Raw genomic sequence first — 25025 nt, forward strand, 5'->3', positions numbered from 1 at the left:
CACATGAAGAGTGCCAATCGAACAAAAACTTGTGCACCATAGTAAGCTCTGTCATTAAAGAACTTTGGATCGGTGTTCTTGGGTTCCTTTGATCTTTCCTGAGGTCCAGTCAACCATGATCTTACGGGTCATAGCCATTTCCTCAGCCAGTGTTGCACATCATCACAACGCGTGGTGAGTGCCGCCAACACAGTTTAACTGGCATGTTCTGATATCCTGAGAAAGCCATTGTTACTGAATCAGTATGAGTTTGTTCTGCTGTAGCTTATCACGTGACCCCACAGGAAAAACAGTCCTAGAACGTGATCAATGTTGTTCAACGTCGTCAGATCAACATCAGTTACTACAAGTGGAGCCCCAAGTGAGACTTGACCCTGATGGCCAGACCATCATACATGGACCTCCTCATTGATCTTGGCAAAGAGTCATGACTCATGATCCTACAGCTCGTAACCTATCATTGACACAGTGTCTGTTTGGCTGTAATGTCTCCAACAGTAAAGGTACCCCCTCAAGCACAGTTTGAGTTCTGTGATATTGATATTGAGCCTGAGCCATGGTCCTAGTTAACTTTGACTGGATTTGACTGGATTTACTTTGAGTGACAACATACATTTGACTGAACACCAGTAAAGGAACCAACTGAGACTGAGACTGCTATCAGGATTGGTCTAGTTGTCAGGGCTCTTTTTTCTTCTGGTGATACAGTGACCCCTGCAACATCATGGGTGCTTGCAGCCTTGCAGTACTGTCAGGAGGGACACTGCAAGTTTCCAGTCAGGTGGTGAGCCTTCTGCACAGAGCTGAATAGCCTGCAGCATATTAAAGATTAGTGACTTGAAGGTGGGTGGGTCTGAGTAGTCTGTCTACACTTTCTCACTCTCCTCCTTGTGCCATTTCTAAACTAAGAAAGAGAAACTGTCTGGCTGCGAAACATCAGACTTAGACCAGCCTCAAACCCTCTAGTGGTACGGAGGTGCTGGCCTCACCATTAGTTTCTTTTTTTCCTTTCTTTCTTGATTTTCAACAGACCTGATAATCAATTGATTAAATCACTTCATCACCCGTGCCCAATCAACACTCTCACTAATGAACTTAAGCAACAGTTTAAGGTCCTTACAGTAATTGTACATTGATCACAAAAGATCAACTCATCAAAATGATGACAGTTAATCAATTAAAAAACTCAATACATTTTATTTGCTTAAACTTATACGTGCATAAAAACAGTAATATGCTCAGTATGTATATATAATTATATATTCTGATTTCTATTACAGTTGTGTACTTACAGTATGTGTACGTGCAACATATACTAAGATACATTACACATACGTTATAGATACTATATATGTATCACAAAGCTTGAGTGTCATGATTAAAAAATCCAGTACTGTCAGGGCCTTTACTTAACCTTCCATCCTAGGATCATCATGTAAATATTCTGTTCAGCTTGACCACCTGTGTTAAAATATCATCACCAATGAGTGAAAAGTGAGGTCTCTCAGTGCTAGCCCACACACAGAGTTCCAGGTTATCAATGACCTTTGGTAATAGTCTCATCCTTACAGAATCCTAAATACCCAGGCCTTTGACAGCTGCACTAAGACCCCAAGCTTGGGGCATAGGGGACATTTGCCATTTCAGGGAGTAAATCACACTCTCAGACAAACCATATATAGTGGGCTTCTTTGTCATTAATGACTTTCATGTTCTGAACAAAACTAAACTTGGTTTACTTAACACTTTAGGGTACATATGACCTTAAAGTAGAGTTCCCATATTAACAAAATCTCTGTATTAATGTTTTTCTGTCTTTATTCCCATTTTGTGATACTGATGAAATAACCAACATTCATTGTTGTGATCTGGAAATCAGTTTATTTGTTAGGGCCTTTAATGGTTTTCAGTGATGAGGGAATAATTAAAAGCCAAGCACTCCATCCTGGTTGGTTCAAGGAATACACACACATCTAGTTCCATTCCTGTTCAGTATGATCCGAGTTCAGTTTTTCATCTATATCTAGACACATTTTCTCTAGCTTTACATTTCTCTACAAATTGGGGCTTTCCAATTTCTGTGCCAGACACTGCATTCTGTAGAGAAAGTGTAAGTTAACCCCTATTTTAAAAGAAAAAGCCATGCTTGATCTTTTGGGACACTGAGAAACATGGTCCTGCATTACTGCCTCTGTAAGACTGAGCTGCCTCCCAATAACATTATGACTACCAGCCTGAAATTCCAAGTCAATCCCTAAGTGATAGCAGAGACCCTCCCTGAAACTGGATTATATTTAGAACAGAGGTCGTGCGGGAGAAACACGACATCATTGGACAGCAAAACTGCCAGTCACAAGAACTGAAGAAATTACTACCAAGTGTCCTGCTTTGTGCTCCACAGTGTGGAGAGCGCATATCCAGCCAAAATTATCTGAAGGGGGGGTGATATTTGCAGCGTCTGTACTTCAACTCGGTCAGGTTTAGCACGAGGGTTTAACAGTATTCTAATTGATAAGAAGTAAACTGTATTTAAAATTAATTGCTTTCTCGGCTACTGTAATTGCTTTTTTAACAGTAGCTGTCAACGGTTTTACCCCCATTCAAGAGAATGGCTTCAGAAGTAAGAGCTGTACAAGATCAGTCACAAATGTAAGTGACCTGCGTGGATATATCAATGAGTAAAGACTCCCATTGCTGGAGATGTGTGGATTGAAAAGGTATGTATTCATTAGTACATTACTAATGCATTTAAAGATAATTCTCTGAATTTATATTTGAGCAGTAGTTTCTCACAAAGCAAACGTGGAATGTCACTGTTTTCTCTTTATCTGAACTTTCAATTTAAGGTAAGACCGGATAAGGAATAAACAATACAGATCTGATTTAGCACACTTACAGAGTGTGAAAATGCAGCCACCAATTTTTACTTCTAATACAGACACACTTCTCACACATTAATTTAACCAATTTAAATTTCCTGGTTTTTGTTTCACATTTATGTTTAATGAATTTTATTAATTTCATGTGTAGGTAATACACATACTGTGTACTACGCTATATGTCATACAGTAGATAATATGAATAAGTGAAAAAGTTGTACATTGACTAACTAATATGGATCAATAATAAGTAAAAACATTTCTCAAATCAAAGGAAAGTGCCTTATTTATGAGAATTCCTTTTAAATTTTGATTTTAGCTTTAACAGTTAATGTAAACTGTTTCCAATAAAACTGAATGCAAAATGGTTTACCATATCAAATACAATGAAGTGGAGAAAAACAAATCCATATAAGACCAGATCAGTAAATAAATAATTGAATTCGGAAAACATTATAACAGGAACAACACAGTACAATATATATGTACATATTAGAATTTGTAATGTATTTTTTAAATTCAGTATATGTGTTCTCTCTAAGAACTCTCCTAGAGTTCTCTTTAAGATATGTTGTTCTCTAAAAAGCAATTTCCACTTTACATATTAACATAAACCACATAAATACATAATGTTTGAATGCAACAAAATCATTTATTTGGTTCATTGCAGATTTAGAACCTTTAGAAGATTAAGACTGCATCACATAAAAGGTGCTGTCTATCTACTGCCGTTTTGGATAAAGAAGGCATTTAAAATGTATACAGTATATAGCCATTTGTTTTAGAATATAAAACTCTCTTTCCTTATGACTCGAAAAGACCTGTTAAAAATGTCAATTTTTAAACGAATTAGAAGGTAAAAATCAAGTAGATCTACAAAACAATGGAAGATAAACAGTAATTTGAAAGATATTATAATAGTCAATTAAATGGAATATCTAAAACATTGTGGTAGATAACCATGCATCTTGAAAGTTTCCTCCACAGAACCCAAGGCAAAAGGTAAAACATAAAGGGATTAGTGGGCTGTTAAAGGTTGCGAAAATCATATAATTTTTCCTTCATCATTTATATACTATAAATACAGCATGTAACTGAAAGGAAACTGTCAGCACTCTCTGGAGCCAGAAATACCTAGACACACCTAAATAAACCTCTAAATATAAAGTTAATAATAAAAATGTTATCAAGTTATCAAACTTTATCAAAGCCTTGAGAGGTGGAACTAATATATATTATTTGAAATAGACTACATTTACCTTTGTGATGTTTTGAAACAACAGTTTGTTGATTCACTGTTTTTTCATATTAGAATTTCCTACTTCCTTTCATGAAATAAAATAAACATTGTCATGTGTTCCAAAGACCACGAGAAGCTATGTATGAAGCATTTACCTAATTTCTTTTTAGGGATTTTATTTTATTAATTGGGTAGGTTTGGTGAACAGTTTATAACAAAATTAAGGTCGGTTAAACAGATGATCAGTGAAATAGTGGTGGATGATTTGTATTTATAAAATACTAGAGACTGAAACAAAAATCTAAGGCTTAAAAACACTTGCTAAGTTTCTTTGTTCTTGAAAAAACATAGGTTTTGAAAAAAGCTATAAAAAGCCAGATTCCTTTAATGAAGGCAGCATAAAGGAGCAGTCATTTATTAGTGTACTCACTAACAAATGAGAATGTGTGCCAGTAACCACTTCTAGAGTTACAAGAATTATAACTTTTCCCACAACTTGTGCATTTCTGTTAAAGCGGAAGCAAAGGCTATTTAAAACAATGTTTTAGCTGCGCTAAGCGGACTCTTTCTTATAAACTGAAGGCATTACTACAAAGGTTTTGTTGTGTGGTTTTAATTACTTTGCTTAGTGCCTCAGGTTCTGTAGTTAGAGATGCTGCCACATAACAGGTCCAGTTAATATATCCCTGACTTCCAGAAACCTCATACATCCATGTGCTAGTGACAGGCATCCTAAGAATTAATGGCACGTAGGTTTCTCATGGCCCTGGTGCTCTGACAAAAAGACAATAAATGTAGCACTGATGTTGAAACAATTATTTTTTCTTCAGATCAAGGCACACTACAATTACTGAGGATGTGGGAGTGAAAGTTACATTTGACATGATGCGCTGCTGTTTCCAAATCTGTTTCATGTAAACCAAGAAGAGTTTTCAACTTTTCTGAACTGTTGTGAAAACACATATAAAAACAAAATGCTTCCTAGCCTTCAAACCGTGGAATTCTAGGTCCAATAAATTGTGATGAGTTAGACAGCAAAGGGATCTCAACTTATCTAATTATGTGTTTAGAAGACAAAAATTGTTGAGACTGAAGAAATGCTTTTTTCTGGTATTTAATGTCCTAAAGTTGTCCATCTGAAAGATCCAGCTGAGCTACAAGGAGCTACATTTTTAAGAATAAATGCAATGCTTTGCTGTTTTGCACAAAACTGACTTGTCTTGCAGAAAGTTGTCTTTCTGTTGCTTCTGAAGCCAGTTGCAGACCAACTTCTGAGACTGGCATCATTAGTTAAAATCACATTAACCTGTCTTGCTGTTTATGGAGGAAATTGTTTGCTTAACATCTAAAGAAGTCCTCTCAAGACCCAATTCTATTTTTAGAAAGCACAACATAAATGACCATGCTGTATGCAGAATCTGTTTTTTTCTGTCCTTCTTTGTATACATTATATGGCCTGCTTATTAGTTAAAGGGATTAAAACCTTTGAAGATACAGATAGATTTTAACATTTGGCCAGCCTGGATATTATTATAGCTCTGGTAACTAAGCAATGAGATGAATACAAAAACATATACTTGCTGCCTAGGCTGTAGCTGAGAGAAGTGGACTCTTGTCAGTTTTTATAACAATCCAGACTGTTTATGGATCTGTTTTAAAATAATCTCAAAGCCTAGTTTAATTTTTTTGTAATGACTGAATACAGTGTCAAGGATCTAGGTGTATAAATAAGGCAAGATGTCTCTGATATGTTAGAGTCCAATCACAATTCAGTCTGAGCCATATTTTGTGGAAGGTGATGACCATCTGCTTATATAGTATCTAAATTCTAAACATCAACCCTAAACAAAATGAGAATAAGTTTGCTGAAATTCCCTTACCTGCTGCAACTGTCTCAGAAAAGGGTATAATTCATGAAAGAGTATTTACAGTCTGCAAGAACTTTCAGTTAAGAAACAAAATTAACTTAATTTGTTCAGGCAGTAGAGAAGACATCTGTGATTTCTTTATTTTCTGTTCTCTACTGCATTTTAACAACAGATACAATCCAAACTGAAGAGCCAATTTCTTAAATGCCCACAGCGAGCTTACTAATAAATAGGAAACTTTGAAAGACAAAAGCAATGTTCTGGTGGAGGAAAAAGGTGTTTTGCTGTGAAGAACGTTTCCCGTTTTTGCCAGTAAAAGGTTAGGAAACAAAGATTAAGTGCAGAGGAAAGAAATCATACTCAGCCAGTGAAGCCAAAGCTGAGACAAGACTGTTCCCCAACTGGAGAATGAAAAGCAGTTCTCAATCCCAGACTGAATTAATTGCAGCACAGCTTCAGATGGAAACCAAAGGCAGAAACAGGTCACTCAAGTTGGCTTTACCTTGATGTCTACACCAGGGGGTCTCAGGATCATGAAAAAAACAGCTTGAAGATACAAACGTACAGCGTTTGTACACCAGTTTGTGATTCTGCCTTAGTAGGCTCATCTCAGGTATGTTTGTGCTGCAGACTTTTTCTATCTGACAAAATGTTTCTGTTCTGGACTGAATCATTTAGGCGTTATGGCTGTTGAGCATTGATCATGGAAAAATCTAAACCCACCACATTAAACCTAATGATATCTCCATACAATATCTAAAAATCTATTTATCTACCAGCCTCCATTTAAGGACGTGACAAATACATCACTGACAGAAAATTATTGGTTAAATAAATACCATGTAATGTACAGTATATGCACCATTGACAACTTTTCTGGGGCTTGATCATGTTTTGAGAACTTTTTGTCCTAGTGTCTCTCTCTCTTAGTTTGTAAGATTTAAGTTTTATATATCCCAGGATGTTACATATAAGACTCTTATAACAGTAAAGGGTAGCTGGAGAATGAGTCAGCAAGAAAGTAAAATGCAGAGTGTCCAAAACACCATTTTTCTTAAGAGGGTCAACTGATAACAGAACAAGATAGAAAAATGTAATTTGAAATATAAAACTAGTCCGTCTGACAACCTTTTTTAACCCCCCAAATAAATGTGTTTGATTTAATCAGAAAGGGGCATACAAAACTAAAATTAGGTCAATAAACAACCTTTTTTGTTTGTTAAATATAAGTATTCTTACACATATGGTGCTAATCTTTCATGTCAACCAAAGATCCCTACTCCATACATGGCTCTGCTTCAACCTTCAATTTGCATCACATCAACACCACAAATCTAACAAAAAACAGATACACTGAGCTTTATGGACATTGAAGTAACCCCCCGACATGCATCTTCTTAATATTTTTAATGTGACTTATTTTCCAAGGGTTTCAAAGAGTGCAAACTTTGATGCATTTCTTAGACGATTTTTACAATTACAAGATTGAATACAATGGACCAAACTGGTTGAAGCTTCAGATTTAAACAACACCAGAAGAACTGCTTTATTACAAATGACAATTACTTTTTGCAAACACTGTGCTATGAAATTGAAAATATATTTTTAAAGCCTTCAATGTTTCAGACTCTGAAAAAACTAAATAAAATATTATTTTGTGTTCAGTTTCTGCTTTGTAAATGTGATGATCACAGAAAGCATTCCAGAGTTTAATCAAGCCCATGAACCTACCAAACACAGACAGTCCATAACATCGACAAATATGACTCTCATGAATGTATACGCTAAATATTAAAAATGACACAGTTGATATACTAGAGGAGACAATGTGAAATGTACAATGTATCATAAATGCTATTTTATATAAACACTATTACAGAATAGATGGAATAGACGTATGTACATCTACTGTATTTCAGTGTATTGTCATAATCTAATAGTACTGTCAGCCAACAAACTGCTCGATTGGCTTCATTGGTATCATTTGAAAACCAAATATTTTAATTAAAAAGGGTGAAATTGAGACTGAACATATTAAGACTTTGTTTCACTGTTATTCTCCAATATTTTGAACATTAAATGATTCTCAGATTACTTTTAATACTTTTTTTAAGAAAGAAGGTGTCTTGTGATTCCACTTACTATGGTAAGAAACAGAACTGATGGTATTGAAGCACATGTTGCGAAAAATACTGAAATGTTACCAAACTGGATCAAAACATCTCTGTTTAATTACCAGAGTGAGTATTTTAACATGCACTTTCAAGATTGAACACCTGTTATTTCTGCAAAGAAGTTGTCCAAATTGAGAAAAGCTGCCTTTTAAATGTCTTTGTGGCAATAACCCATCAGCATGTATCTCTCTGTCTCTGCAGGGTTAGCCCCGTGCAGTTGCCACTATGGGAGACTGGAGTTTGCTGGGAAAACTGCTGGAAAGTGCCCAGGAGCACTCGACAGTGGTGGGAAAGGTGTGGCTGACGGTCCTCTTCATCTTCCGGATCCTGGTTCTGGGAGCCGCCGCGGAGAAAGTCTGGGGAGATGAGCAGTCGGGCTTCACCTGTGACACCAAGCAGCCTGGTTGCCAAAGCGTCTGCTATGACAAGACCTTCCCCATCTCGCACATCCGCTTCTGGGTGCTGCAGATCATCTTCGTGTCCACCCCCACTCTCATTTACCTGGGCCACATTCTGCACCTGGTGCGCATGGAGGAGAAGCAAAAGCAGAAGGAGAAAGAGAGGATAACCCAAGCAGCCAATCAAGGAGACAAGCAGCCCCTTCTGGGTGAAACAAAAGCCAAGAAGCCTTCAGTGCGAGACGCACAGGGCCGGATCCAGATGCAAGGTGTTATTTTACGGACCTACGTCTTTAATATCATATTCAAAACCCTTTTTGAGGTGGGGTTCATTGTGGCTCAGTACTTCCTCTATGGCTTTGAACTCAAACCTCTTTACACTTGTGACCGACTTCCGTGCCCCAACATTGTCAACTGCTACATCTCCAGGCCAACAGAAAAGACTATCTTTATTGTATTCATGTTGGCAGTGGCATGCATCTCCTTGTTACTGAACCTGGTTGAGATGTACCACTTGGGTTTCACAAAGTGCCGACAAGGGGTGTCTTCCAAGTCTGAGATTGCATCTGAAATGGGCTCTAAAGACCCCAATGACACAGTGGTACCCTTTGTCCCTAATTACAATTATTTTCCAAAACAGCACTCTCCAACAGGACCTTACCAATCTGGATCGAGGTACAGCCTTTCTCCTTTACCTGAGCCTGACACTGCTTTTCACCCATACAATAGCAAAGCGGCCTATAAGCAAAACAGAGACAACTTAGCTGTAGAGAGGAACAGCAAGCCTGATGAAAGTGATTTGAAAGTGAAGAAAGGGACACCTGTAGAAAAACAGCGCAGGCCTAGCAGATCCAGCAAGCACAGCAACAACAAGACCAGACTGGATGATCTCAAAATTTAACGGCATCTGCGCTTCACTTATCAATACACAAAAGCCTTCCAAATGCACATGCACGCATTCTGGCTGTTCGTCCTTTTGCAAGGAATGTTTGGTTGCGGGTTTTGCAGGAAGTACTTTTGAGTTGCATTGATCATGGTACACTTGGGACATGTGTCTTTAATTACAAACGCTGTGGTTTGAAACCACTGGTAGGCAAGGAACAAACACAGCACATAGCTTTCATCTTTTCTCTAATGGCTGGTTCCATCAAAGGCTCCACCTACAGTACTGTACCCTCATGTGTGGGTATTCTTGTTTGTGCAGCAACGTTGTTTTCCCTCCTTTCTTATTTAACATATGAGAACATTTAAAGCCATTACTTGAAAATAAAGATTTGTTTTTTGTAAGACATAAACATAAACATTCTCAATACAGTCAGCAAGATTAAAAATACATTTAAAGATGTCATAGATGTCAGACTGCTTGTATTTATAGCCAGGTTCTTACGGAGAACACATCTGTCATAGTCAGTATCTGTTGCTGATACTGTTGTAAACACATTAAAGTACTATTGCAAGCCCTTCTTAAAGAATAAAACACTTACATTGATCATGCGGATAGAACTATGTAGAGAAATACTTTGCTGCATTGTTGTTTGGCTTATTTGTTGATTTGGTGCTGTAGAACATTTAATATTCATGTCATGCTAAAATAAAACATGCACTGGAAACAATGCATTACTGACATTTTAGTGAACACTGATGCAATTGTTTTCAGTTTTGTCCACCTTTGATTTTGAACTCCTTGATAGATCACCTCTTACTCCCAGATATAGATTAGGCTCAGCTGGTTTCACTGTACAAACCACTACTGTACCTTTTCACGTGAAAGAACTTTATGACAGTGAAAGTAAAATCATTTGATGATGACCATCAATACTGAAAGAAAATGTAATAATATTAAACCAAAGGGACTACAAATTGAGCTCACCTTTCTCTGAAGTGTAAAAGCAATACACAAAACACAAGCAATAAGTATAACAAAATATTTTTTTTGAAAAAACAAGTTAAAAACTGAAACTTGAACACCAAGTGTATAACAGTGCTGTCAAACCTTCTGTTTGTTGGAACTTATCCATTAAAAATTAAGTAAAGAATATGTGTCATACTTCTGATTTGAAGAATGATGCAGAAATGTATTGATTTGCATATACTCAAAAAATGTCTGTGGAAACTTCAAAGGATATTCAAAAACTAAATAAAATTATATCTGTTACCTAGTGATGGTAAACAATTCTTTTATAAAGAAACCATGTGAAAACATTGCATATAGGAATGGCCAAGGTATGCTTGGATTGAAAGCTGGTGTGGAATTCATTCTCTTAGTACTTATGTTAAAGACAGATGCACATTAAAGCATTTGCTGCAACTGATTAAACTCTGTATCTGTGGTATGTTCTATATTTTGTTCATTTCTCCATGGTGAAATAAAAATTAATTTGCTTCAACTGTAGCATGCCAAAGAATAAATGTAAAAAAATCCCATGTCCCATGTTCCAGTTTCCTCTCAAATTCAGGATAAGAGGCAAATCTTTTCATTTTGCCATATGAAAGCAATTCCCTCAAAAAAAAACATTCAGCATTTAATACACTACAGATCTGCATGTATGTGCAAGAAAACATGGTATTAGGAAAGTCATGCCTTGCTATGGTAAGTAGAGAAGTAGTCAATGGCTTTTAGCCTGACAGTAAATGATCATTTGTCCATGGTAATCTTTAAAAAAGGGTCACATCTCCCTTATTAGCAGCCACTACTTAACTTCTGTGTAAGAAACTGTCAGAATTCAATCTTTTCATCATGGAAGGTTCTACACTTGATTTGTTCCAGTACCGGTTAGTGGTATGGGATACCAAGATTGCTGGATTCAAGTAAGTGCAGCTAAGAGTAAAAACATTTCTAATGGAAAACCTTAGAATGCTTGTAAAAGCCAAAAACCTTTCATGCTCAATGACCAATTACGTCAATACAGGGCTGTGGTCAAATATATTCCCTCACATGAACATGGGGAACAATTAAGAGATGCCAGTTAACGCCCCACAGCAAGGCTTTAAACTCTGGGTGAAAATCCACATTTGTGGGGGGAGACATGAAAATGTTACACAGAAGGCACCCTAGTACCCAAGTGCTCCCCTTAACAAAATAAATTGCCAAGCCAACTTACTGCAAAAGCTAAACAAGTTGTGGAAAAAAATTCCACAACTATCATGTTGCAAGAACTTAATCTTATGTACAGGTACACTTGGGGATAAAATTCACACCAGAAACAAGATTAAGAATAGAATTTTGTGTGTCGTGAGGCTGACATGGCTCGTAATTTGTAACAATAGCAGGGAATCGGATACAAGATTCACAAAAGGCCCCAACAGAAAAGCACTTTCTATTCATTGCACCGAATGATGGAAAACAAAATCAGAAAGGACAAAAGAGCACCCCGTAAAAAACTTATATAGTAACACAGTTTTATTTCAGTTAGGATCTAGAGACGTGGCTAGTTGTAACAGTACTTTCTCACTACAACAGCAGAGTGTTTTTACAGTAAATGGGATTTAGAAATATGCACCAAACAGTTACTAAACATGTCAAAAGCCAAGACAGTTGACAAATACAAATATTTACAGTCGTAAGCACAGAAATATGCCTGCTTAAACAAAATAAAACTATTTTGAGAAACAACATTCCAATCATCAACTGAAAAATCTGAATCTTTCCTAAGCCTCCCTCTTTTTAAAAAAAGAGGGTGTGTATATATATTTATACATATAGTGTATACTTTGAATTTTGTATTTAAAAAAATGCTTCCATGCAAAACTGGACACTAAATCAAATGCTGTTATATGATACTTTCTCAATGAGAAAAACAATATCAGTTAAAAAAGGTGCTACCGTACTTCATGTTTTGGTAGGTTAGACTAAAACGTATAACAAAAGTAATTGCTCTGAAATCATTTAATTACATATGTTCATTACAAAGCTTATTGCCTGCAAGTTCACTTGTCATCTACATTTTATAAGACACTTTGTACACATCTTTTTAAATGAAAGACCTTTTAATCACAAGATGCACATTTTACTACTATAGTATCACAGCAGCTCAAGAGATGCATGGGTAGAAGATCGCACTACTCTGAACCTAGGCTTTACCACAAATGGCAACACTGCCATCCTGTCTTAGACCCTGCTGTTCGTTATGCCATACTGTTGCAACAGTAAAAATGAAATGATGAATAACATTGAAAAAATCCAGTTAAGGCCATTCAAATAAAAAACACAACCCATTTCCTGAACCTTCAGGTATACTACTGAGGTCACGATACAGAGATCAACTTTAGTAAGTTGGGTGGGGAGGGATTCTGGAATGTTGCCTGAATTTTTAAGCAAATTCAAATACTGTAAAGGAACTATTACTGAACATACTGCTTAGCATTGCTTCTTAGTGTTACAGAAGCCCATATTTATATGATGTGAAATCTATCTCATTCTGTCATTCTATCATCATTCATAAGTATATTTATACTTTCCTTTAAGTGTACAATTCCTGAATTTTCATAAAGCTTATTATAATGAGTACATCGGTACCACAGAATTTTAACATGAATGTGCTCTTATGCATGTTTATAGGATTTTGAAATTTACAGCTAGAAACAATAAGAACAGGAATTATAGTGATTTCATAAGATCTGTTTAACACAATCACAACATTTTATTTGAAGTCATTAAGCCAACAACCTGGAACCTGATAATTCACAGGGCCACTGCAGTTCAGAAGAAAGAAAAAGTAACAAGACGTTACTGAACCAGTTTTTGTAGTAATATTGCGTAGGATAATATACTTGCCCCAAACCTCTGGATTTTGCAGGTTTGTTTTGCAAGAATAAAAGCCTTAGTCTGAAACTGAAACAGCATATAATTTTCTCTTCATCTTATCACCATTAGGACTGTACTTACCTAAATAAAAAAAGGGGTTAGGGTTATATAATAGTAAAAAAAAAAAAAAAACAATGTTTTTAAAAGGATATTCTCTACTCTTTTAAAAAAGAAGAGTACATTTAAGCTTCTATAATGTAGAACAACAACATGACTGTGGTAACACAATAAAGCTGTTCTTATGAATAACGTGAAATATACATTCAACCCAAAGAGACATATGATGTCCAAGTTTTTTATGCTGTACAGGTTTCTCAACACATTTCCACACAAATCACAAACTAGATGAGGAATGAAAATCAGAGCAAATCTTTCTGCTTGTCCTCACTTTTTAATTATGAAGGAGAGCTTGGTCTTAAGGCCACCTCCTTATGAATCTTGAGAATATAAAAATCCCCTGTACTTTTCACAAACGTCTATACTGCAGTAATTAAGGCATGCTGTTTCACGTAATTCCAAATCTTGTATTTGTTACCTTTACAGTATAGCTTGTCTGCAGAGAAGCAGATTTACATATAGATGTCATTTTAAGATTAACATATAGCAGGAAGACTTTCTAAGCTTGAGATGAAATTTAAAATGTTGAGCGAGTGCATCAGGTTAGATGGAAAAGGTTTCCTACGTTGCAGCATGAGAAAAATAATTCTTTTTGATCCGAAATCAAAAGCAACTAAATTATAAGGCAAGAGACAAATTATATTTCATTTTGTAACATTCTTAGCAAATTAAAGAAAACTAATTAAGTAAATAAGACGCCACTTTAGCCAGGAAGCTATTAAATTGTAGTGGAGTAGCACAAGTAAATCGCAGGACTCCGAAGTGGCATAGGAAATGGTCACGCCCAGCTGTAGGATGAAGGCTACGATCCAGGCACTGCAGGTCTGAGTCTGTGTCCAGTCAGCAGCTGGCAAGAGTCCCTAAGCAGTAGTGTGCATTAGCAGTGAGTAGAGTGGGATTAGTTTTTGGTTCACAGCAACACAACGATCCTCACAAGCACCTCTGACACTTGTAGGTCTGTGGTGCCGACAATGAAAAAGACACACTTCCTCCCATCAGTGTTAAAACCCTTGCACAGGACCGAGCAGCCCCTGTGTGCTTGCAGTGTTTGTAAACCAGAGTCCAAATGCAATAAACACACAACCGGCAATTCCACTTTGGGACGGTTTATAACAAAAAATACATTTTTAAAAGAGTCTAAAATATTTAGAAAAAAATAGATATAAACTTCACAGAGAGAATCTTCATTTTTTCAGTTCTCAAGATAATTAACTTCTGTTCTAATCCCAGTCCTAGTGATCCCAATTACCAATGTTTTTTTTTTTCTGTCTGGAGACTAACCATTTGAATATTCTGATCAATTCACCTTTTTTCCGATCCTGAAAAGGTGAAGTCTCATAATGAAGAGTTTCACGTAAAATAAAGTAATTGAACATTTCCAGAACTGAAAACTTAAAGAGGGCTAAAGGAAATAATTATCAATTGAATTGTTGCCATGAAATAATCAAGTGCTCAGCTTGAGCAAAACATGTCATAGCCTGGGACTGGGAAGCAATGTAAGAGGATACATCTCTAGTGTTTTAACCCTTCCTGTCACACAACTCAAGAAATCACTTTAAATCATCAAATCGCTTGAAATGTAACCTTTACATAATGTTCTGTTAAACGTTTATTTAATCATTCCATAGGACTTGAATTTTAAACCTAAAGTCAACATACTGTAAAAACTGTGAAGGTGGAAATGAAAGTTAATCCTAAGGCTGTGCAGCTCAAGGTCATAAAGAGTAAAAATGAAAACTTGAAAGGTTCAAGCCTAACAGACTTTTCTTTTAATGCTCAGTGAAACAAGCCTTATTAGATGGCCAAGACCTTTTCAAACTTATGCTGTACAGATCAGGCACACTGCATTAAAAGTGAGAGGGTCAATACAGATACAATACCAATTAAAAACGTGCATTTATGAATAGCATCTTAAATTAAGTGAGGGTGAAACTAAACAGTTAGGAAAGAAAAATGTGCAATTATAAAGTATGTCAGTATGGCCGACAGATAAACAGTAATAAACTGCACCCACCACACCAACAAATAGCCAGCAATGTTCACTATGATACTGTCACTGGAAGATCAAGGCCAATTTAATATATAATATATATATAGTACTTATGTACGTTCCCCTCTAACATAAAGGGTTTTCTTTCTGTTGTTTCCTAAGAGTTCCTGGAGCCCTGCCACAACACAGAGTACAGTAAAACTTTTCCTCCAAATACTGGCCAACTAATTATTTACAGGTTCAGAGTACAGTGCAATTGATATGAAGGGAAAATAAAGGTGATTAGGGCACGTCAATCAGTCAATGTCATCATCAAGTGTCTCTCTGGAATGGTCTTCATAGATCTCCTTCACTGCCAAGATCCTGTTCAGCATGCTCTCCAGCATGCTCCTGTCCATAGGAATGACCGAGTACCACAGAGGACTCTCCGCGATGCAGGAGCGCTCTGGTTGCAAGTAGAACACATCGTTTCTGTTCCTCATGCTATCCGGGCTAGACAGGGCACAAGAAGAAAAGGTGGCAATTATGAAGGTGTTGTTATGAAGACCACTGACTTTCCATCCTCTGCAGGGCACAATTCAGATACTTATGTTTGAAGAAGTGTTTGGGAAATCGTGAACACTCCCTTTGGGGGAAAAAAGTGTCTCATGACTGCCTCGGCATGACTTTGTCACTCTGCTTTCTGTATTATGTTGTTTGATTCCTTTGAAGCAGAATTTCTTAACTTTGCACCACAATGCACAACCATAGCTAATCCCCATGCAAACAAAGTGCAATGACGCATTTTGCTGTAGCTTGAAAGCCTTTTGCAAATCTGTCTCTAATAACTTGATTATCAATGCAGACAGAGAGATTATTTCTCGTCATACAAAGATTCCTTGAGAGCTGACAGTTTTCCACAATTGACAAATGACTTCATTGTCATCCTTCGATAAGTGAAATAACTATTTTAAATACAGAAAGGTTTCATTATAAGGTTAAAAGCACGGCTACAAAAACCCTCTATGTTCCTAGACATTAGTGATTTATTGCTGCCTCTTCTCTGTGACTAAAATCTCCATGCCCAAACCACAGCTGATGTATTATCACAAATAGACAAAACCTATGAATGCAAAAAAAAAATGACAGCTGACCACTGAGTCATGCCCATTTGATTTGTGTCAGTTCTAAGAAAGCACACAGAATGGGCTCTGAGTGATTTCAATATATTATCACATATGTCACAAGAAATCACACCATAACAAAATGCACACCAAAGAACGGAAATAAATACACCACATTCTGTACGTTTCTTAATAATGCAAGTAAAAACAAAAGGCAACACCAGCACCAGGCAAAGACCATTGTGTAGTTAAGAAAATAATTCTTTTTAAACTTCATAGCACATCAACATTCACAGCTCAGTTTCCACCGTGCAGGAAACAAATGTGAGAAACTGCAGGCAAAGAGGTGGGCGAGAGGACAGTCATGCAGGCACATAGATCAACGTCATCCTTGTCCTTTTCCTGGCAACAGCGCATACCGATCTCTTTCTTTCCCATCATCACAAACGGGCGACATTGCCCCACACCTGGCCGTGTCCTTACCATTTTGAAAGGTAGAATTCGAAGAATTTCACAGGGCATCTCAGAGGGTTCATCCTGTTTTCCCGCTGCTCCAGCTCAGAAAGCTCTTCTTCGCGTTTCCTTTTTCCCATGCTGCTCTCTGCGTGAACAAAGGCACATCCAGCCGTCAACGACACTGAAGTGAATATTTTCACTCTTGGCTACATCCCAAACACTGTTAAACAGCTTGCCGTGAAAAACATATTACCTGAGCATGTTTGCAAAATAATGATCAATTCTTCTTTGCCTTTGACCACTACAAAAATAACACAAACCTCTGGTACATGGGTGGATGCAAGGACAAGGTTGAGTCTAGAAGTATTCGTAGTTGTTTAGCAGTATTTTAAAATTAGAGGCACTACATAAACAGAGACTATATACAGCTCCAAGGACACTCTATACGTGTTAAGTTACCACAGTGTACTCTGATGTGCATCTAAGTTTATTTTCTGGAATGCTAATCTACAAAATCTAGAACAACCTGTTCAATATGTTATCTACACATTTTAGACTACAAGCATGACAAATGCAGTTTGTCAAATGTGTAGGCTGAAGTGAAAGATGACTATTAATTAAAAAAAGGCTTTTAAAAGGATGAAAACACCTCTTCAAATACAAACCTCTCTTTCCACTGAAGTTAATTTTCCAAGATTCACTAGCACTTACAAATATTGAATTCACGCCTGATCTTTCATTTTTAAGTTGTGCTACTCATTTCTTGCTCCGATAAAAAATAACCAATCATAACGTTGCTAAGCTCTTTTTAGATCACACCCATCGACTAATAATGCTTCCATGTAGCGCCCAGGGCAGCCAATCACCAAAAGGGTTAAAATTAGCAGCCTTCTCAACCATTCCTAAGTCACATACCATCTTGCACCTCCCTCACTGAGCAGCACTTCACAGATCTCCACACTGGCGTTATAAATAGAATGGAGACATACAGTACTACGAGACAAGCATCATGTCGGAATAGGGGGAAGGGATACAAAATAGTGTGCTACTCAGATAAAAATAGCAAACAAGTCTTTTATATTTCTATTCTTACTTTTACTGAATTTGCTGTGTTTTGCTGACGTGAACACATCAGCCACAGCTATGGCTTGATAGTTCCTCCTATTCAATCCAAAGGATAACTATTGTTTTAATTCATTTTTTAACGACAGCAGTCTTTAAATTTGCGTTAGCAGCTGTAGAAATTCTTTTTTTTTCTGCCCCAGGGAACAACTGAAATACAATAAAAATGGCTCTTACTCCTTGAATCAGAGCAGTAGGTAATCAAGATCTGTGGGTTGTTCCGTGATAAAGACAGAAATTTGAACAGGGTGCAAAAAACTCATGCAAATGGCCTAGCCCTTTTAAATACTAACTGAAGGGAACAAGATGCCAGGATTGAAATGTTAAAGTTTAAACGATACATCGTTACACAATGCCATAAGATAATGCTTAGATATATTATAGCTTCCCCTATAAGTCAGCTACAAATTAATTGTATTAAACCTTTATAAAGTACTTTTTTAGGAAACAACTTTCACAATGTGCAATTTCTTTAAATTTCACTTTAATGTGTCAATAGGCAAATACACTCATTACAGTCTGTAAATGATCTGCTTCGGTTATAAAATACGTTAAGTGAAATTGAAGTTTCTAAACCAACACCTCATTATTTTGAAAAAACGCAGGAACAGGGTCAATGTTTAGGGTAATCAGGTACTCAGTTTCTCTCTTTCATTGCAATCACTAATAAACTAGATATATATTTTGGTATTCAGTAAAAGGAGAACAGCAGATTTAGTGCTTGAATTTTCATTATCACTGTTTTTAACAGTTCATGAATACAATTTAAGGTTTTTATTCATCAAACAAGAAATACTTAAATAGCAGTTACAGAATTTGTCACAATGTAGATTTATATTGGAGGTTTTGCTTTTGATTTCTGAAGTATTGTGAGGCTACTATGGAAACACTTCATTTACCCTTAAAATAAATTTAGAAAGATATAAACAAATACTGGCAGCTTGGCTGTGAAATGGTCAACTGTTCACAGCGCTGGGGGCCTAGGTTCAGTTCTGGACCTGGGGTGCTAACTGTGTGGAGTCTGCATGCTCTCTACATGCACTGTGATGGACTGGCGTCCCATCCAGGGTGTACCCCGACTTCCGCCTGTTGCTTGCTGGTATAGACTTCAGTGCACCCGTGACCTTGAATGGATAAAGGGGTTAGAAGATAATAATTCCCTATACTTATATAGCTTTGCTTTTTTGGACACTCCACTCTTTACAGGTAATGGGGACTCCCCCCCACCACCACCAGTGTGCAGCCCCCACCTGGATGATGTGACAGGAACCAAAGTGCACCAGTATCACCACACATCAGCTATGAGTGGGGAGGAGAACAGAGTGATAAAGCCAATTCATTGATGATGACTATTAGGAGGCCATGATTGGCAAAGGCCAATGGGAAATTTGGCCAGGATGTCGGAGTAACACCCCTACTCTTTTTAAGAAATGCCCTGGGATTTTAATGAGCACAGAGAGTCAGGATCTCAGTTTTTACATCTCAACCAAAGGATGGCGCCTTTTTACAGTATAGTGTCCCCATCACTATACGGGGGCATTAGGACCCACACAGACCATGGGGTGATTGCCCCCTACTGGTCCCACTAACTGCTCTTCCAGTAGGTCTCTTAGCTTTCCCAGGTCTCCCAACCAGGGACTGTGGAACTTCAGTGGGCTGACAGTTGTAAGCTGCAGGGCGATAAAACTGCTGGCTGGAGCTGGATAGATGGAAAAAAAAAAGCACCTCAGCACGTAAGAAATTTCCATTACCTTTAGATTTCTTGTTGCGGGCTGGGGGCCAGTAGCGAACACTGACCACCTTCACGACGCCCCGCGGAGTGGAGCACTTTCTCGACTGCCGCACAACGTTGGTGAAGGACAGCTGGATGTGCTCCTCCACCGTCCTCATTCGGAAGTACTTGGTGTTGAAGAACATCAGGGTATTGAGCAAGACAAAGGGAGAGTACACCCCCAGCTGCTTACAGTCCCATAGGTGCTCTTCTTCCACTCGAGATAATATTGTACCTGCAATGAAAACCCAATGCATACAGCACAGATTTTAATTAAAACAATGAACTGATTTCTGAAAGGAGCCAGCGATTTCTTCAATTATATTTAAAAATGCTGGAATATCAATTTGCTGATATTCTTCTACCACATTATGTAAAACTTTGAATAGTAGATAATTTAATTGTGTTTATTAGGACTGTTAATGAATTTAAACCATTCATGTTGTTTTATCCGAACTTAGAAATGGTGCAGTTAACTAGATTCGGGAATGAGAAAAAGCCATATGAAGTTGCTGTAAATGGGATAGTGGTCATGTTCTGATTTTTATTTTTAATTAATGTAGTAAAATGTCTGGATTTTTTTACGTAGACATTATAGAGTACTTTGTGATGATGACTGACAAAAAATCTCTCTTAAATACATCATGGTTCCATGCAATAAACACAATAAAATGTGAAAAAGTCTAAGGGGGTGAAGACTTTCTATAGGAAATGTAGCTTTAAAATGCATGCTTTTTAAAACTGGATAAACTACACTTGGTATTTTGTTATTTCAGAAAAATGAACAAACATTCAGTTTCATTTCAAACTTCACTAGTGTTGTTTTTGTAGCTGTAGAATGTTATCCAACACCAATGTGTTTCGATATTTATACACATTTCTTTCTGCTTTCTTTGGTACAATTGTAATTAAAATGAACTATAACTTTAAATTGTTAAGGAGAAAATTAGCAGCATACATGCCGTATGTGTAGTTGCTTGTGGTTTAAAATCCTCCTTGGGATCAAAGGTTAGTTCAGAGACAGGTCAGAGGTTGTTTTATAGCAATGTGTGAACTTTCAGTATACCAAAATACTATGTTTTATATAGACTCACTCAGTAGCACCACCCAAGCCCTTATGACCTAAGTATATTTAGGTCTCCTGGGTTTCATATCAGAGGTGACAAAATAACATTGCTGTTGATCTCCTATTTGCAGACTCCTTCCCTTCAACTTTAAAGGCAAATTAGATATTTACAAATATTTAGGTATTGAATTTTAGATACTTTTTACATTCAAATAATATTCTAATATTTACATAAATTATCAAAAAAATTTACAAGTAGTGGACAAAAAAATAAAAACGCCCTGTAAATGAGCGACACCAAGCACACTGAAAGCAAGGGCTTCCACACAGGTGAGGGTCATTAGTTAATTAAGCTACCAACGTCCAAGCATGTTTACGACCATGTATAAAAACACTGGAAAAGCCTGGAAAAGCTTCCTATAATTATGTATGCAAGAGATAACCTCAGTGATTTTGAAAGATGGGTGATTGTTGGGGTGTGTTTGCCAGGAGCATCAGTGACCAAGTCTGCTCAGCTCACAGATCTTTCAAAAGCAATGGTGTCTAAGGTGATGTTGGCATGGAATGGGCAAAGATCTCACCAGCAAAAGGCAACAGTGGGCAGAAGCACAGACTCCAGGGTTGTGATATCTATGCATAAGCTGTTAGCTCAAAATGAGCTACGTATAACATATGCAGTATGTCTGCATTTCTGTGAGAAAGCTGCTCAAATAATATTTGCTAAAATTAAAAGTATAAACATTTTTTTCCATTTGCCAGTCTGCAAACTGCAGGAAACGTAAAACTTTCTGTCTTAAAATTAACCCCCTACCATTAGGCGATATCCCAGGTTGCCATCCACTTAGTATCTTATTTAGTTCCTGTATAAATGTCAGGTAGTACAGATCAGTAAAGATGTTGACCATCCGGTTATTCTCCAGGAGATACTGCAAAAAAGCAACAATTAACAAACACTCATTTTAAGAAACACCTGCCCATTTGTGATTTAACAGGACAGAATTCTTGTGTTCTTTATTTTCCTAGAAATTTTATTGTCATTGTGTTGTGCATTCTCTCACTACACAATATGGCAGCCCGGTTTGCATTATACTGTGTCACTGGCTAGGAAGGTTTTCATGTGTGCGTACAAATACGGCATTCGCAGTGCCTAGATCGAGAATGTACATGAAAGCAACATCATCTAGCCCTTTCATGTCGATCGCTTACCTGCTGAATTCCAAGGCACAGGTAGTATATACTGTCTGGTTCATATCTTTCTCCATTAGGTCGAGCTATTTCCTTTACAAACTGTGCTAGTCCATAATTCAGCTCAGCAGCAGTACAAGACAGAATGTCCTCTTTGATTCGCATTGGTTTTGCTGAAAAAGATAAACATTTAACTTTATGTATGTGATTAAACAGCCTCTACTAACGACAACAGTCTTGGTGTCTGGCAAAAATGTAAGAAAATGTTAACTGAACAATTTGATACGAGTCATAAAATTTATTACTGTGGTTTTATAAAGAATTTCCATTTCTGCTACACAGCAGGCTATTTCCCTGTACTTATACAAATGTAAGCACTGTTTAATAGGAATAATACTTACGTCCAAATCTAAGCTCTTCGCTTTTTCCACTTTCATTTCCAGAATGTTTTGTCTGAACCCAGTACTTCCAGGCATTCACTCCGTAGGTATAATTTAATCCCGTACACCCTGACTGACTGCTCATTGAGTCCCTCGAACAGCTCTCTGACAGCATGATCCTCTTTGACCCCTTGGAACACAAATGAAGGCTTTGAAACCAGCAGAAAGCAATGAAAAAGCATTTCCACAAGATTGTAAAGGCAGTAAAAAGAATTTTAAAACCGAGAAAAACTACCATGAAGAATGCAAGATGTAGATCATAAGGACAATTATATAAAGTCAATCTGAATAAAATAAACACAGATTTTATATATACATTAACTGAGGAAAGCAGTATTTAAAATACCAAAATGGAAAGCTTTTTTTCTTGCTCTAATGGATGACCAGCAGTGACAACAATATCCATGCTATTGCTGGGGGTGACAAGCACTGACCTTCAAATATCTGATTGATTCAAATGATATTTAAAGGGGAAATCGTACTGGAATGAACATTAAAAGAAGCAGAATATTCCCAGAATTAAATCTTTAAGGATGCACTTCCATCAGAACAAGGTAACAGATTAAGAGAAGTTATTCAGTAATTTATGGTACCACCCTTGATTAAGGTCATATTCCAAAAGGGACATTTGCATAGCAGTCTAATTCTTGAACCTAATTTTAGGTGTGCTTAACATGAACATCTGTGTATTTGTATTGAAACACTGTTTACTTTTGGCTATTATGGAACAATAACAAAAGAGAAGTAACCTACGGGAACTGAAGTCTACCAAAGCTGGCAGGTTATTTTAGTATACGCCATACTGCACTCATTATTATGGAACACAAACCCTTATGTGTAAAGTAAAATCTTTAACAGTTTGCAGGGTGCAGATGGTTATCACGAAGTATACTGTACATAGAAAATACAATACAATACATACATAGAAAATGTTCTTATTGGTCATCTTTGATCTCTCTTGCAGGAAAACTGCCTTGCTACTTTTATATTTTGGTGTTAGAATCAGCATTGATGAGTGCATTTCAAACCACAATGAAAGTACAGTTAACACAGAAATGTGTAAAACATCCAATTTACATCACAAAATAGACACAAATGTACAGTTATTTATGGCACCATATTGTCATCATGTTTGCAATTCAGAATGAGGCATTTGTAACATTTTGCAGTACTGTCAACAGAAATAGAGTTTTGGTTACTCTGGAAAAATAATAAAAGTAGGCCTTATATGCTCTAGTAAAAAATAATAACACTCTGGAACCCGTAACTGAACTTAAGGCATCAAATATCCATCTCACAATGATCCCTTTACTTCTATTGCAGACCTGTAACCTTGCTTGTAAAGTGTCCCCTCTGTGTATGGTCAAGTGCATACTGTAACTTAAGTATTATAGTTCCTTAGAGAGTGGGCGATGGCATAGAAAAGCGCATGGGATGGCATAGAAACCACATAAATCACCCTTCTCTGTGAAAAGCCATATACTGTCTTGATGACCAATGATTAGTGCATACAGTTTGTATATACCTACACAGTCATAATGGCTCCAAATACTCCCATCTTCCCTTAACAAATTAATGGTACCTTTGAAAAACATTGTCATGCCGCACTATAGACAAGAAAATGATTCAGAAAAGACTATTTCTACGGAAGATAAAAGCGTTCCGCGATATCAGTTTATAGCTTGTTTCCGTGCTACAAAAGAACTGATAACATTCTTGTATCATGAAAGTCTCAAGGACTTTATAACAGCACGCCTACTATGTACTGAGTCAAGTACAGGAGCCCGACATCTATTTTGGTAGGCTAACTGAACACTCCTTTGCAATACATACAGAACATTTTGAAGAGGATTTCAAAAAATTAAAGCACGAGATGAGCACATCTGTTTAGAAATCATGGTAGGGTACCATTTTATTTTTCGAAAAACAATGCAACATGGCTTTTAATCTTTCTGGCATTTCCTGCATGTGCTATTATAAAGTCTGTCCTCATAACCCCAAACCAGATAGGGTAAACAGTTCAATCACAGTCATAATATAAATCTTATGTTTTTTTTTATAAACTTATAATTATTTAAGATTATGAACAGCTTCCACTTTATGTCGAGAAACATTAAAAATATGCCTGGAATGTTTTCGTCAAACAATGGAGAATATACTTGGATTCAAGAGTGCATGATAGACAGCAAGAATAAAAAGCAGTAAAATGCCAATTTTATGTTATACCTTTCGTACAGCCCTGGGAATCTCGTGTTCTGAATTCACTTCTTCTGGTGTCACAAGTCCACAATCGAAAAGAAAATCGACGCTAGGATTCAGATCTAGAGGGTCTGAAACAGAAATATTTAGAAATAAAAGGAACAGAATTTAATGGTACTTAGATGTTGCCTGAGGCAGATACAGCAGTTCTAA

The 25025-nt window shown here is 36.9% G+C and overlaps 2 protein-coding genes across 11 annotated transcripts in view; one reads left to right on the plus strand and one right to left on the minus strand.

The window, feature by feature from the left end:
• Nucleotides 1–2327: 2327 nt before the first annotated feature.
• gja2 (gap junction protein, alpha 2) lies at nt 2328–10492 on the plus strand. Of its 2 annotated transcripts, none has more exons than XM_088596814.1 (2): nt 2328–2717; nt 8363–10492. In XM_088596814.1, exon 2 carries the CDS (start codon nt 8387–8389, stop codon nt 9458–9460), a length of 1074 nt encoding a protein of 357 aa, XP_088452940.1. In that variant the 5' UTR covers nt 2328–2717; nt 8363–8386; the 3' UTR covers nt 9461–10492. The 2 variants fall into 2 exon arrangements, with proteins under 2 accessions (XP_088452940.1, XP_088452941.1); XM_088596815.1 differs by lacking the exon at nt 2328–2717 and adding an exon at nt 6172–6600.
• A 1449-nt stretch (nt 10493–11941) lies between these two features.
• Nucleotides 11942–25025, minus strand: part of LOC148653849 (zinc finger MYM-type protein 3-like) — a 33079-nt gene continuing 19995 nt past the window's right edge. For all 9 annotated transcript variants that reach the window (XM_088596824.1, XM_088596821.1, XM_088596822.1 and 6 more), the window contains exons 19-25: nt 24840–24943; nt 22575–22743; nt 22195–22346; nt 21800–21914; nt 19903–20157; nt 17057–17174; nt 11942–15962 (exon numbers count right to left, since the gene is read on the minus strand). In XM_088596824.1, the coding sequence (XP_088452950.1) occupies nt 15767–15962; nt 17057–17174; nt 19903–20157; nt 21800–21914; nt 22195–22346; nt 22575–22743; nt 24840–24943 (1109 nt within the window). In that variant the 3' untranslated portion in view covers nt 11942–15766. The remainder of the gene's footprint in view (nt 15963–17056; nt 17175–19902; nt 20158–21799; nt 21915–22194; nt 22347–22574; nt 22744–24839; nt 24944–25025) is intronic.

Source organism: Lepisosteus platostomus, chromosome 10 (assembly GCF_059453375.1).
Source record: "Lepisosteus platostomus isolate fLepPlt1 chromosome 10, fLepPlt1.hap1, whole genome shotgun sequence".
Taxonomy (NCBI): Eukaryota; Metazoa; Chordata; class Actinopteri; order Semionotiformes; family Lepisosteidae; genus Lepisosteus; species Lepisosteus platostomus.

Bases quoted from the DNA above. Each gene is read 5' to 3' on its own strand.
- gja2 (XM_088596814.1), top strand. From the start codon at position 8,387: ATGGGAGACTGGAGTTTGCTGGGAAAACTGCTGGAAAGTGCCCAGGAG.